This window comes from Oncorhynchus clarkii, chromosome 15 (genome assembly GCF_045791955.1).
Source record: "Oncorhynchus clarkii lewisi isolate Uvic-CL-2024 chromosome 15, UVic_Ocla_1.0, whole genome shotgun sequence".
Lineage (NCBI taxonomy): Eukaryota > Metazoa > Chordata > Actinopteri > Salmoniformes > Salmonidae > Oncorhynchus > Oncorhynchus clarkii.
In genome coordinates this window covers 36,648,047-36,664,439 of record NC_092161.1, presented here as the reverse complement: position 1 = coordinate 36,664,439, position 16,393 = coordinate 36,648,047, and the positions used below count along the sequence as shown (strand labels likewise).

At 42.5% G+C, this 16,393-nt stretch overlaps 1 protein-coding gene across 3 annotated transcripts in view; it reads right to left on the bottom strand.

The window, feature by feature from the left end:
* LOC139367232 (cadherin-18-like) overlaps positions 1-16,393 on the bottom strand; it is a 390,933-nt gene that overhangs the window by 72,836 nt on the left and 301,704 nt on the right. For all 3 annotated transcript variants that reach the window (XM_071105455.1, XM_071105454.1, XM_071105456.1), the window contains one exon: positions 11,184-11,303. In XM_071105455.1, coding sequence (XP_070961556.1) covers positions 11,184-11,303 — 120 coding nt within the window. The remainder of the gene's footprint in view (positions 1-11,183; positions 11,304-16,393) is intronic.

Genomic DNA, 16,393 nt, shown 5'->3' with positions numbered 1-16,393 from the left:
ACTAAACATCCCAACACAAGACAGTATACATGGGTGAAGAGCCTCATTCAGTGTCAGTGGGAGTGATAAGGGACATCATTAACCAGTTCGACCTAGTGGATGTTTGGAGAACTAAACATCCCAACGCAAGACAGTATACATGTGTGAAGGGTTTTGGGGCTAGGGTGAGTGTAGCAAGACTTGATCGTTTTTACATGTCAGGAATCAGAGCAAAAGGGTGTTGGGCGCTACCATTCTCCCGGTGGGGTTTTCGGATCACCACATAACCATGGCTCAGCTGTCTATTTCACCAGGGCCCCAGCAGGCACCCTATTGGAAGTTTAATGTAAAGCTCGTACAAGATGCCACTTTTTGCTCAGGTTTCCAGATCTTTTGGAAAGGTGGGGGCAGCAAAGAGAGAAGTATGAGTCCCTGAGTCAGTGGTGGGTTGTGGGAAAAGTTTTCTGTTTTCTGTCAACAGTATACAGCTAGGAGAGTATTGGAGGAACTAGAGTGTTGTATTAGTGAGATGAAGGTAGAGATGGTACTTCCGGCGCCGACAGAGATGGCCGCCTCGCTTCGCGTTCCTAGGAAACTATGCAGTTTTTTGTTTTTTTACGTGTTATTTCTTACATTAGTACCCCAGGTCATCTTAGGTTTCATCACATACAGTCGAGAAGAACTACTGAATATAAGATCAGCGTCAACTCACCATCAGTACGACCAAGAATACGCTTTTCGCGACGCGGATCCTGTGCTCTGCCTTACAAACAGGACAACGGAGTGGATCCCATGCAGCGACCCAAAAAAACGACTCCGAAAAAGAGGGAAACGAGGCGGTCTTCTGGTCAGACTCCGGAGACGGGCACATCGTGCACCATTCCCTAGCATTCTTCTTGCCAATGTCCAGTCTCTTGACAACAAGGTTGATGAAATCCGAGCAAGGGTAGCATTCCAGAGGGACATCAGAGACTGTAACGTTCTTTGCTTCACGGAAACGTGGCTTACTGGAGAGACGCTATCCGAAGCGGTGCAGCCAACAGGTTTCTCCACGCATCGCGCAGACAGGAAAAAACATCTTTCTGGTAAAAAGAGGGGCGGGGGCGTATGCCTTATGACTAACGTGACATGGTGTGATGAAAGAAACATACAGGAACTCAAATCCTTCTGTTCACCTGATTTAGAATTCCTCACAATCAAATGTAGACCGCATTATCTACCAAGAGAATTCTCTTCGATTATAATCACAGCCGTATATATCCCCCCCCAAGCAGACACATCGTTGGCTCTGAATGAACTTTATTTGACTCTTTGCAAACTGGAAACCATTTATCCGGAGGCTGCATTCATTGTAGCTGGGGATTTTAACAAGGCTAATCTGAAAACAAGACTCCCCAAATTTTATCAGCATATCGATTGCGCAACCAGGGGTGGAAAGACCTTAGATCATTGTTACTCTAACTTCCGCGACGCATATAAGGCCCTGCCCCGCCCCCCTTTCGGAAAAGCTGACCACGACTCCATTTTGTTGATCCCTGCCTACAGACAGAAACTAAAACAAGAGGCTCCCACGCTGAGGTCTGTCCAACGCTGGTCCGACCAAGCTGACTCCACACTCCAAGACTGCTTCCATCACGTGGACTGGGACATGTTTCGTATTGCGTCATACAACAACATTGACGAATACGCTGATTCGGTGTGCGAGTTCATTAGAACGTGCGTTGAAGATGTCGTTCCCATAGCAACGATTAAAACATTCCCTAACCAGAAACCGTGGATTGATGGCAGCATTCGTGTGAAACTGAAAGCGCGAACCACTGCTTTTAATCAGGGCAAGGTGTCTGGTAACATGACCGAATACAAACAGTGCAGCTATTCCCTCCGCAAGGCTATCAAACAAGCTAAGCGTCAGTACAGAGACAAAGTAGAATCTCAATTCAACGGCTCAGACACAAGAGGCATGTGGCAGGGTCTACAGTCAATCACGGACTACAGGAAGAAATCCAGCCCAGTCACGGACCAGGATGTCCTGCTCCCAGGCAGACTAAATAACTTTTTTGCCCGCTTTGAGGACAATACAGTGCCACTGACACGGCCTGCAACGAAAACTTGCGGTCTCTCCTTCACTGCAGCCGAGGTGAGTAAGACATTTAAACGTGTTAACCCTCGCAAGGCTGCAGGCCCAGACGGCATCCCCAGCCGCGCCCTCAGAGCATGCGCAGACCAGCTGGCCGGTGTGTTTACGGACATATTCAATCAATCCCTATACCAGTCTGCTGTTCCCACATGCTTCAAGAGGGCCACCATTGTTCCTGTTCCCAAGAAAGCTAAGGTAACTGAGCTAAACGACTACCGCCCCGTAGCACTCACTTCCGTCATCATGAAGTGCTTTGAGAGACTAGTCAAGGACCATATCACCTCCACCCTACCTGACACCCTAGACCCACTCCAATTTGCTTACCGCCCAAATAGGTCCACAGACGATGCAATCTCAACCACACTGCACACTGCCCTAACCCATCTGGACAAGAGGAATACCTATGTGAGAATGCTGTTCATTGACTACAGCTCGGCATTCAACACCATAGTACCCTCCAAGCTCGTCATCAAGCTCGAGACCCTGGGTCTCGACCCCGCCCTGTGCAACTGGGTACTGGACTTCCTGACGGGCCGCCCCCAGGTGGTGAGGGTAGGCAACAACATCTCCTCCCCGCTGATCCTCAACACTGGGGCCCCACAAGGGTGCGTTCTGAGCCCTCTCCTGTACTCCCTGTTCACCCACGACTGCGTGGCCACGCACGCCTCCAACTCAATCATCAAGTTTGCGGACGACACAACAGTGGTAGGCTTGATTACCAACAACGACGAGACGGCCTACAGGGAGGAGGTGAGGGCCCTCGGAGTGTGGTGTCAGGAAAATAACCTCACACTCAACGTCAACAAAACTAAGGAGATGATTGTGGACTTCAGGAAACAGCAGAGGGAACACCCCCCTATCCACATCGATGGAACAGTAGTGGAAAGGGTAGCAAGTTTTAAGTTCCTCGGCATACACATCACAGACAAACTGAATTGGTCCACTCACACAGACAGCATTGTGAAGAAGGCGCAGCAGCGCCTCTTCAACCTCAGGAGGCTGAAGAAATTCGGCTTGTCACCAAAAGCACTCACAAACTTCTACAGATGCACAATCGAGAGCATCCTGGCGGGCTGTATCACCGCCTGGTACGGCAACTGCTCCGCCCTCAACCGTAAGGCTCTCCAGAGGGTAGTGAGGTCTGCACAACGCATCACCGGGGGCAAACTACCTGCCCTCCAGGACACCTACACCACCCGATGTCACAGGAAGGCCATAAAGATCATCAAGGACATCAACCACCCGAGCCACTGCCTGTTCACCCCGCTATCATCCAGAAGGCGAGGTCAGTACAGGTGCATCAAAGCTGGGACCGAGAGACTGAAAAACAGCTTCTATCTCAAGGCTATCAGACTGTTAAACAGCCACCACTAACATTGAGTGGCTGCTGCCAACACACTGACACTGACTCAACTCCAGCCACTTTAATAATGGGAATTGATGGGAAATGATGTAAATATATCACTAGCCACTTTAAACAATGCTACCTTATATAATGTTACTTACCCTACATTATTCATCTCATAGGCATACGTATTTACTGTACTCTATATCATCGACTGTATCCTTATGTAATACATGTATCACTAGCCACTTTAACTATGCCACTTTGTTTACATACTCATCTCATATGTATATACTGTACTCGATACAATCTACTGTATCTGCCTATGCTGCTCTGTACCATCACTCATTCATATATCCTTATGTACATATTCTTTATCCCCTCACACTGTGTACAAGACAGTAGTTTTGGAATTGTTAGTTAGATTACTTGTTGGTTATTACTGCATTGTCGGAACTAGAAGCACAAGCATTTCGCTACACTCGCATTAACATCTGCTAACCATGTGTATGTGACAAATAAATTTGATTTGATTTGATTTGATTTGATTTGGTGGGGCAAGGCAATGTAGGCCTCCAGGATAATTTAGCTGAATTATGTAGAGACGTGGGTAGCTTTTTCCAGGTTAAAGCAAAGGGAGCACTTGTAAGAGCTAGGTTATCCATGCTCAAGGAGATGGATGCTCTCAGCTCCATCTTCTTTGTTTGGCCACCCTGCAGAGGCAACTGATGGCAGCGGGTTTACAAAGGCTGGGTGACCTGCGACTGCTGGGAGAGAAGGGGGGGAAAACCCTGGAAGTCCTGGCATAACAAACAGGAATAACGTCTCCTAGGCTGCTGGAGAGATTCCTGGAGGATGTCCAGGAGGCACTGTCTGAGCTGGTAACAGGGGTGTTTGAACAGCCAAAGGGGGAGGGGCCACCAATGTTTCCACCACTGTAGGTGACAGCAGAGACTGGGGACTGGCAAGGGGGTCTGGAGGACTTGTTAGATTTCAACACTCCGAGCCTGGGGGAGTTTGAAGGGGTGGGAGGTAAAGCCCTCTACAACCTCTGCATTAAGGTTAGGAACATTAGGAGCCTGACAGGAGTGAAGGCACATCAGTGGCAGGGGGTATGTGGAGCGGAGAGTATGGTGGGTTTTAGATGGAGGAGGCTCTACAAACTCCCAGTACCAAAGTGGTCCGTGGACCTCCCGTGGAGGGTTCTTCATGGAACCTTGGCCACTAACAGCTGGTTGGCACGGGTTGAACCGGGAATCGGGCAGGGGTGCCCTTTCTGTTTTATGAAAGAAACTGTGATTTATGTGTTTTCTGTGTGCACCAGGTTAATGCCATTAATGTCTCTGTTGAAATGTCTTTGTGAGATGTTGGGGGTGGTTTTTACTGGTGGGATGTGTATAATGGGGTACAGGTATTCGAATAAGGAGAAGGCCAAATGTGTTTTGTTGAACTATCTGTTTGCTCAGGCGAAGTTGGCGATTTGGCTAACAAGGAGGAACAGGGTCAAAGGTGGGGGGATAACAGACCCTTTGCTATTATTTAATGGGATGGTCTCTGCTTGCCTTAGGGTTGAATTTGAGTTCGATAGAATGATAAAAAGTGTGGAGATGTTTCAGGAGATATGGTATTTGGGGGGGGGGGGGGCTGTCTGTATAGTATGTGTATGCAGTACAGGATATATATTGGTGTTTTATTTTTAAGGGGGATGGTGAGTTTTTAAATGGAATGAGAATGTTTCATTAAAGAAAGACCAAAAGTCTCTCTCTCTCTCTCTCTCTCTCTCTCTCTCTCTCTCTCTCTCTCTCTCTCTCTCTCATGAATTGATTTATGAACTATCTATTCCTCCATCTATTCAGGGAAGTGAGACCAATCAACGTTTTTTTTATCCTTCTAGTCTCCCTCGTCATCTTTGACATCCTTGAAGATAATATTTAAAATACCAATTAGGCTACAATTCTTAAAAGCTAAAGGCTAATGATAGCATCTCATTTTCCAAGGAGAATAGCAGCTCAATATTCTTTATCAAACGTAAACGATTGTCGAAGATATTGTTTAATATTTTATTTATCACGCCAGTACTTGTTATAACGTTTCATACCACTTTCCTTTAACTTAAAGGGAAACTTAACCTTTACACACTATTTGAGGTGTTTTTCCAGTTCCCTTCATGATTATGGGTGATGAGAGAGTTTTTCAGACATATGTGTGTATTTTTAGAGACTGTATTATGTCTGTATTTTTAGCTGTATTTTTTTGTCATTTTCGTGCTGGGAGAGTGTCATGCCCTGACCTTAAAGAACCTTTTATTTCTCTATTTTGGTTAGGTCAGGGTGTGACTAGGGTGGGTAGTCTAGTTTGTCTATTTCTATGTTGGCCTGGTATTGTTCCCAATCAGAGGCAGCTGTCTATCGTTGTCTCTGATTGGGGATCATATTTAGGCTGCCTTTAGGCAGCAATATTTAGGCAGCCAACGAACATTACAGAGAGTTAGACCAATGACATCATTTTTTGATGGAGCCTGCTGTCTGATCTAAAAATTAATGGAGTCCTATTTTGTAGCAATTATTGGGGCCTTTGTGTTTTGACAATTTCATGATCACTTGAGCAGATATGGTTGTCCTTGTTTAACAGAGCCATTTGACTTGTCTCAACAATGCTCCTATCTGCCAGGACACTGCTGTGTAAACTCACCTCGGTCTCCAGAGTAAATAAACTGTATTGAAAACAAGCCATGACTACTTATTTGCTATATTGACGGACTAATCTAATATACTGTATTATGAAAACATGTTTATTTGCCAGCAAATTAAAGTAGAAACGATAAACCAGCTCCCTGCATCATTTGTTGTAGCAATAAGACTGAATATAGTTATCCAAATACATTTCATGAATATCACAAGGAATTTATCAATTAGGGGGGTACTAAGCTGACATACCTATGGTCATACTATGGATAATTTTAGGACCCCTTTAGATATATTAAATATAAATTGGGGATAAAATATGGAATTTGGTCTTTACTACTATATTCTAGAGAAAAGCATTGAATAACACATAAATTCATTGCAAAAAAGACAGTAAACAAATCATAAGAAACAAGGTATTTGAAGTACTTGTACCAAAATTATATTCTTCTGATTCCTGATTACAAGCAAAAATTAATGCAGGAAGCACCCGTGACTCGATCAATAAGAAAGTGGTCAGATGAAGCAGATGCTAATCCACAGGACTGCTTTGCTAGCACAGACTGGAATATGTTCCGGGATTCCTCTGATGGCATTGAGGAGTACACCACATCAGTCATTGGCTTCATCAATAAGTGCATCGATGACGTCGTCCCCACAGTGACGTACGTACATACCCCAACCAGAAGTCATGGATTACAGGCAACATTCGCACCAAGCTAAAGGCTAGAGCTGCAGCTTTCAAGAAGTGGGACTCAAACCCAGAAGATAAGAAATCCCGCTATGCCCTCCGACGAACCATCAAACAGGCAAGGCGTCAACACAGGACAAAGATTGAATCGTACTACACCGACTATGACGCTGTTCGGATGTGGCAGGACTTGCAAACCATTACAGACTACAAAGGGAAGCAAAGCCGAGAGCTGCCAAGTGACACGAGCCTACCAGACGAGCTAAACTACTTCTATGCTCGCTCCGAGGCAAATAATACTGAAACATGCATGAGAGCATCAGCTGTTCCAGAGGACTGTGTGATCACGCTCTCTGCAGCCGATTTGAATAAGACCTTTAACCTGTTTGGGATAGGGGGCAGCATTTTCACGTTCGGATGAAAAGCATGCCCAGAGTAAACTGCCTGGTACTCAGGCCCAGAAGCTAATATATGCATAGTATTAGTAGATTTGGATAGAAAACACTCTGAAGTTTCTAAAACTGCTTGAATGATGTCTGTGAGTATAACATAACTCATATGGCAGGCAAAAACCTTAGAAAAATCCGACCAGGAAGTGGGAAATCTGAGGTTTGTAGTTTTTCAACTCATTGCCTTTCTAATATACAGTGTAAATGGGGTCATATTGCACTTCCTAAGTGTTCCACTAGATATCAACAGTCTTTAGAATCTTGTTTCAGGTTTCTTCTGTGAAGGGGGAGCGAATAAGAGCTGTTTCAATCAGGTGTCTAACAGAAGGCCATGAGCTTGTCACGCGTGTGGCCGTGAGAGCGACCAACGACTCCTGTCATTTTTACAACTATTTAGTTTTTCATATTGAATCCAATTTTCTACTTTGACATTATGGGGTATTGACATTATCGGGTGTCGTGTTTAGGCTAGTGCCCAAAAATATAAATGTAATACATTTTAAATTCAGGCTGTAACACAACAAAATGTGGAAAAAGTAAAAGGTTCTGAATACTGTATGAAGGCACTGCATGTTGCAGACAGATGCATCACCATGGAAACACACACTTCAGGTCTACTTGAATGAGGCAGGTTAAAATATGGATGTACCTTTGGCAAAAAATGAATTGACAACATAGAAACATGCATTTTCTGTTAATTGCTATCTGATGCTAAGGTGTAACTGCCAGCAGTATAAAAAAGCATACATAATATTCTGATTGCAACAGGAAGTTAATGACAGCTTTGCACAATACACCTTTTGACTGTCCATTTTTCCAATGAGTTTCTATGGGCTTTAGTAGTAAAGGACAAAATCAATATTTTATCAAATAATTTTTGTATATTTTTTGGAGATAACTAAAGGGGTCCTAAAATTCAGATCCATAGTATGACCATATTAAAACAATTCGATATGTCAGCTTAGCACTCCTCCCCACCACCTCCACCAATGTCTTAGACTCTAAAGAATAAGTATGATATGTTATGTTTTGTATGGTTAGTATTAATTTCGTATGATACGTTACGAATTGAAATTCGTACATGTTACACATTTGCTAAACATCTGATATGTCACGAATTGCATTTTGTTGTGGCTAACGTTAGCTAGGTGGCTAACGTTAGCTAGGTGGCTAACGTTAGCTAGGTGGCTAACGTTAGCTAGGTGGCTAACGTTAGCTAGGTGGCTAAAGTTAGCTAGGCTAGGGGTTAAGGTTAAAGTTAAGAGTTAGGTTAAAGGGTTAAGGTTAGGGGAAGAATTAGCTAACATGCAAAGTATTTGCAAAGTTGTTCATTAGAAAAGAGTGAAAGTTGTCTGTGATGAAATTCGAACACGCAAACTTTGGGTTGCTAGATGGTCATAACATGCCTACCCATCCTTTCTTGAAGTTAGTGATCGGCTAGAGAAAAGTGAGACATCTCACTCATATTCACATTGAACCGAGGTTATGCTTATGCAAGTATCCCTGTTTTATAATACTATTTGACGGCAGTTACAAGCCATGATATAACCCTTATATGATATCACAGAAAAGTCCAATGCATGTACGGCACAGTATAATGACATATACTAGATGGTGTTGTGCCCTGGAAGCTTACACACAAAGCTCTTAGAGAGAGAGTGTCTTACATCTGACCCAAATCCTCCAGCGGGATATACTGACAGAGTCCATCAAAGTGTTGCCGCAGCACAGAGAGAGAGAGAGAGAGAGAGAGAGAGAGAGAGAGACGTATCTATTGACTTTTCGAAACAGCAACACTAACTGCTTTTGGGCTAAATGAATGTACTATACAGTTAATTTATCTTACCAAACCTTGCCGAAAGGTTTGTCCTGGTTTTTCATGGGACTAAATGATAAGCTCTAAAAGTTAACACAGCAAGCAAGCAGCCAAGTACAAGACAGAATGATCCAATATATATGCAACACTTGGGATCATTATGAGATGATACTAAGACGTTATAATGAGGTTGTATGTGCTTATGACAAATTTAAATTTATTCTATATCGCTCTTGCTGATTTATTTGGAGATTGACGCATCAAGCGACTCCAGGGGGCAATGGGAGCGCACGGGTTTACGTTTACAATTTTACGTCTACCTCTGAGTCCATGTTACATTTTAAGGTCAACCCGGTTATATTAACTGAACTCTTGTGTTTTGTGGTGGAAAACTGAGCAGGTTGAGCATAACATGTCAACCCTGTTACCCATTGAGAGACAAGCTAGAAATGTTTTAACAATTAAATTTGTTGTGGTGAAGCTTGCATTCAATTGCACCTCCCTGTTGAACACAACACACTTCCATTCCCCCAGTGACAAGGGAATTTATGCAATGGTGAGATCTTAGTTTGGTCGGGACATATAGGCTCTTTCCCAGAAGATGTACCAGTCTTCATGTCATCTTTCGTTGATTTCATTGATTTACTGTATGCCATGTTAGATTACAGCCTTATTCTGATTGTTTTAATTATCAGCAATCTACACACAATGCCTCATAATTAAAAAGTAAAAAAAACAGAAAAACTTTATTTACTTGAGATGTTTCTACAAATTGATTCCATTGAGTCCATCTGTGGTAAATTCAATTGATTGGACATGATTTGGAAAGGCACACACCTGTCTATATTAGGTCCCAAAGTTGACAGTGCATGTCAGAGCAAGAACCAAGCCATGCGGTCGAAGGAATTGTCCGTAGAGCTCCGAGACAGGATTATGTCGAGGCACAGATCTGGGGAAGGGTACAAAAATGTTTCTGCAGCATCGAAGGTCCCCAAGAAGACTGTGGCCTCCATCATTGTTAAATGGAAGTAGTTTGGAACCAACAAGACTTCCTAGAGATGGCCGCCCGGCCAAACTGAGCAATCGGGGGAGAAGGCCTTGGTCAGGGAGGAGACCAAAAACCAAATGGTTTCTCTGACAGAGCTCTAGACTTCCTCTGTGGAGATGGGAGAACCTTTCAGAAGGACAACCATCTCTGTGGCACTTCACCAATCAGGCCTTTATGATAGAGTGGCCAGACGGAAGCCACTCCTCAGTAAAAGGCACATGACAGCCCGCTTGGAGTTTGTCAAAAGACACCTAAGACCCTCAGACCCTGAGAAACAAGATTCTCTTGTCTGATGAAACCAAGATTGAACTCTTTGTACTGAATGCCAAGTGTCTCATCTGGAGGAAACATGGCACTATACGTACGGTGATGCATGGCGGTGCAGCATCATGCTGTGGGGATGTCTTTCAGCTGCAGGGACTGGGAGACTAGTCAGGATCAAGGCAAAGATGAACGGAGCAAAGTACAGAGAGATGAAAACCTGCTCCAGAGCCCTCTGGACTTCAGACTGGGGTGAAGGTGCACCTTCCATCAGGACAACGAGCCTAAGCACACAGCCAAGACAGAGCCTGGACTTGAACCTGAACAAACATGAAAAAAGCTTTGCAGCAACGCTCCCCATCCAACCTGACAGAGAGAATCTGCAGAGACAAACTCTCCAAATACAGGTGTGCCAAGCTTGTACTGTCATACCCAAGAAGACTTGAGGCTGTAATCGCTGCCAAAAATGCTTCAACAAAGTACTGAGTAAAGGGTCTGAATACTTATATAAATGTGATATTTCAGTTTTTCATTGTGTGCACTTGCACTTTGCCAACCCCATTAAATATTTAATAGAAACATGTAAGGACCGCTAAAACAAAATATGCATTTTTTAAATTTGTGAAACAGTTTTAAACCACCTCATTACAATTTTTCTCTATTCAAGGCTGAGAACAGAAGGCAACAAAACAAATGGCTCCTTTGACAACAGTACTGCAAGGACATGCACATTGTCCCATCAGTAAGGCGGTGTGTACAGTTATGTGTCCTACCAGTTTTGGGATCAACAGAGAAATATGGTTGTCCTTGGAGAATACTGTAGACCACTCGGGCACTATTTCCATATGTGGGGTCATCAGCGTCTGTTGCAGTAACTTGATATACCGAAGTACCTGGAAAGAAGAAAAATAATCCAAATTAGGCTTAAACGTTATTTTGGATACTTTTGTTTTCATGAGTGTATATGTGTCCCTCATCGTGTGCCTTTTTTTATCGACGGTAAAAATAAATGTTATATGTTTGAAACACATTATGTAGCATTATTTCTAAACATAGAGAATGGTTACCTTTGGGATTTGTTTATTGACCAAAACCTCAGAGAAATGTTGCTTTTTGTGCAATGTAATCTAAACATGAAAACATTTTCAAATGCAATCTTTTTTCTCACTTCCTACTAGTACATAGTACTGAGTAGTAAACATTACAAATCATTTGTATTTTAATGCAAATCTAAGACAAAACATCTTCCCTTTTAATGCAAATCTAAGACAAAACATCTTCCCTTTTAAGGATTAAAATGTAAAGAAAACGTAGAGCTTACCAACATATAGATTCACAGGAGGTGTGAGGTATTTAGTTCCAAAACTAACTAATTATGATAATATCAAATGGGTATTTGCATTCAGAAGTTCCATTTAATGATAGCCTACCACAGTACAGTAACTTGCTCAACAGAAGGACTATAATTGCTTTTGTGATCTATGTTTTTTCTCTAATAGTTCAGCCCAGATGGTGAATGGTTTTCTCCTCTTATACAAACCTGGTCACATATCTCATATTATTGTTACCCCTAGCTTGTCCCTGCTTACTTTTATTACCTCCCATTGGTTTCAATCCATCTACACTATCTGCTGTTGACTTATTGCAGGGACCACAATACATTTAATGCAGTTTTGAGAGCTCAAGTTGGCCGTCTGAAATGGGATTACAACAAATCCTTTGAAGTGAAAATCGGAAAATCAACCCCACACAGCTAAAAGAGACCTGTCCTCCCTCTGTCAATTCATCATTACTACCAGATATTTTGTTTCTCAAAGTTTCCCCAAACCCTTCTTTAATGGATGGCAATAATTGTTTGGGAAACAATTCTGGTTCATGGGGTAGTTTATTGACTGAGCACAGTGTATTTTGAAGATGTCTGGTGGAATTGTCACAACACAAAATTGAATGTTTCAGATGACCACCATTTTTTTGTGTAGATTACGACATAATATCAAATGTGGTGCAGCAACGGGATCTATATTTGCCACACCTTAAAACTATTCTATAGCCCTTTGTTGTCCAAACCTGGAGCAAGAGTATTATCAAAGTTTTGTGAGAGCAGTAAGTGCTGAGGCGAAGTTTCCTGAAGTTTTCAGACTGATGATTGTCTCAGAAGACAGAAGGGGTAATCATAGTGCAACCGACAGGTAGAAATTTACATTTTAATACCCGTGTAAAACTACATCACCTTTTCATTAGTGGAGGTTACTCAGAGGAGGAAGTAAACTTCATAAAAATACAAATGGTAAAACATTTAAAGTTATCCTTTTTAGATAAAACTACACTAAACATATTCACGTCACCAAATATTTTTTAAAGCACACTGTTTTGCAATGAAGGTCTACAGCCTCAACGGAGGACAGCTAGTTTCCGTCCTCCTCTGGGTACATTGACTTTAATACAAAATCTGGGAGGCTCATGGTTCTCACCCCCTTCCATAGTCTTACACAGTAATTATGACAACTTCTCGAGGACGTCCTTCAACCTATCAGAGCTTTTGCAGCATGAATTGACATGTTGTCCACCCATTCAAAGGATTAGAGAAGAAATCTAGTACTGAAAGCACAAGCTACAGCTAGCTAGCACCGCAGTGCATAAAATGTGGTGAGTAGTTGACTCAAAGAGAGAGAAAGACAATATTTGAACAGTTTGAACAAATACATGTCTTTCAAATGAATGAGAAGCAAGAGAGAGACTGTTTTTTCAGTTTTACTTACTTAGCTAGAAAATGCAGCTTACTAGTTTAACTATTCAAACACCCTGCTCAAACAGAGGGATGCTATGTTAGCTAGCTGGCTATGGCTATCTAACACAACACTGGAACTCTTCCAAGTTAAGGTAAGCTTTTGGTAAACTGCTTCCTCACTCTCCACTGTAATGTTACTGAATGAATGAAGTGGGTTTACTAACTCGTTAGTTCTATTAGCTATGTTCACTATGATGTTACTTTAGCTAATATGGTAACAATGGTGTAGGCTGTGTGTAGCGGTTATGATATGGTTTGACTTGGAAAGTTTTTTTTTGCCTGGTCACATACAACTGATGTGTTGTGCATTGAAGTCTACAAGCGAAGGGAAAAGGTGAGAGGAAAAGAACACTTAGATATGTGAAGGAATACAAATTGGCTGATATAAAAGTTGGTTGAATGGAATATAAATGACAGTCATCCAATATGCTGTAATATAAATAAGGCCATGCTCATTGCAAATCCACTGCATCGTTCACAAAATTACTTTCTCCTTGCCAGGTCCTGTTTAGTAGCATTGATCTGTATTTTATTTTGGGTGACAGCAAATGTAGGGATCCCCATTTCGCATTTGGCAAGGGTTTAGATTAAGGAATGGGTAGAGGTTTGAAATTTCTGTTCCATCTTTCATTTTGGGGGCTTTTCTACTTTATAAAAATTATATTTTATACCTACACGTTCTAGAACAGAACAAATTGAATTTAACAATACAACCAATGAATGTCAGAGTTCCATATTTATTGGATAAAAACACCCTCAGATTTGACACCTGTTTAACATCAAGATTCCAGCCAGCTGTGGAGAGAGAGAGAGAGAAAAACAGTGAGAGAGAGAAACACAGCGAGAGAGTGAGAGAGAAACACAGCAAGAGAGGAATAGAAACACAGCGAGAGAGAGAGAGGATCCCAGCGAGAGAGCACGTGAGAGAGAGAAACAAAGAGAGAGAGAGAAACACAGCGAGAAAGAGAAACATGGCGAGAGAGAGAGAGAAACACGGCAAGTGAGAGAAACATGAGAGAGAGAGAAACAGCGAGAGAGAGAGAGAAACAGAAGGAGAGAGAGAGAGAAACAAAGCGGGAGAGAGAAACAGCAAGAGAGATAGAAACACAGCGAGAAAGAGAATGAAACACAGCGATAGAGAGAGAAACACAGAAACACAGTGAGCAAGAGAGAGAGAGTGAGAGAGAAACACAGCAAGAGCGAGAGAGAGAAGTACAGTGAGACAGAGAATGAGAGAGAAAAAAACAGTGAGAAAGAGAGAAACAGAGAAAAAGAGAGAGAAACAGAGAAACAGAGAAAATTGATAGGGAAACAGAGAAAAAGAGAGAGAAACAGAGCGGTAGAGTTATACACAGAGAAACATGCAAGAGAGAGAGAAACACAGCGGGAAAGTTATACACAGAGAAATACAGAGAGAAACACAATGAGAGAGAGAGAGAATAAAGCAAATTGAATTTAACTGAGAGAGAGTGAGAGTGAAGCAAAGCAAGAGAGGAAGAGGAACACAGCGAGAGAGAGAGAAACACAGCAAGACAAACACAGCAAGAGAAACACAGCAAGAGAGAAACTGAGCAAGAGAGCATGAGAGAGAGAGAAACACAGCGAGAGCGAGCAAGAGAGAAACTCAGCGAGAGAGACAGAAACACAGCAAGCGAGAGAGAAACACAGGAAAGATAAAGAAATGCAGCAATAGAGAGAAACACAGCCAATCAAGCAGCACATGTACTCTACTGAATGGTTATTGTTATTGTTCAATGCATGGTTATTTTGACCCTTGGTTATTGTCGTTACTGTTGTCCCGTTGACAAATTTGATTCTAATTTTTTTCATATGGTAAATATCTAAAATAAGCTTTAGCAAAAATATGTTCATTGTTACTTCATGCCAATAAAGCAAATTGAATTGAATTGAAAAACGATGAGAGAGAGAGGGAAACAAAGTGAGAGAGAGAATGAGAGAAACACAGCGAGACAGAGAGAAACACAGTGAGAGAGAGAAAGACACGAGAGACAGAGAGAGAAACAATGTGAGAGAGAAACACAGCGAGAGAGAGAGAAACAAAGCGAGAGAGAAACACAGCGAGAGAGAAAGACAGTGATAGAGGGATTGAAACAGCGAGAGAGAGAGAGAGAGAAATAATGTGAGAGAGAAACACAGCGATAATGAGAGAGAAACAGCGGGAGAGAGAGAAACAGCCGGCGAGAGAGAAACAGTGAGAGAGAGAGAAAAAGCAAGGAATAGAGAGAAACACAGCAAGAGAAAGAGAGAGAGAGCGAGACAGAGAGAGAAACACAATGAGAGAGAGAAACACAGCGAGAGAAACACAGCAGGAGAGAAAAACCCAGCGAGAGAGAGAGAAACATAGTGAGAGAGAGAAACACAGCGAGAGAAATTAACAAAGCGAGAGAGAAACAAAGTGAGAGAAATAGAGAGAGAGAAACATAGCGAGAGAGAGAAACAGCGAGAGAGAATCAAAGTGAGAGAGAGAGAGACAGAGGGAAACGGCGAGAGAGAGAGAAACACAGGGAGAGACAGTGCAAGATAAACACAGCGAGAGAGAGAGAAACACAGCGAGAGAGAGAGAGAAACAGTGAGAGAGCGAGAGAGGGAAACAGCGAATGAGAGAAACTCACCGAGAGAGAAACACAGTGATAGAGTGGGAGAAACAAAGCAAGAGAAAGAGAGACAGAGAACCAATGAGAGAGAAACACAGAGAGGAAGAGAAACCCAGCGGGAGAGAGGAACCCAGAGAGGGAGAGAAACAAAGCGAGAGAGAGAAACCCAGAGAGAGAGCAAGAGAGAGAGAGAAACACACAGAGAGAGAGAGAGATACAGAAACACAGCAAGATAAACACAGCGAGAGAGAGATACTGAGCGAGAGAGCACGAGAGAGAGAGAAACACAGTGATAGAGAGAGATAAACACAAAGAGAGAAACACAGCGAGAGAGAGCATGAGAGAACCACAGCGAGAAAGAGAAACAAAGCAAGAAAGATAAAGAAACACAGCGAGAGAGAGAGAAACACAGCGAGAGAGAGAAACACAGCGAGAGAGAGAAAAACAAGAAAGATAAAGAAACGCACCGGTAGAGAGAAACGCAGCCAATCAACCAGCACATGTACTCTACTGAATGGTTATTGTTATTGTTCAATGTATGGTTATTTTGACCCTTGGTTATTGTTGTTACTGTTGTCCC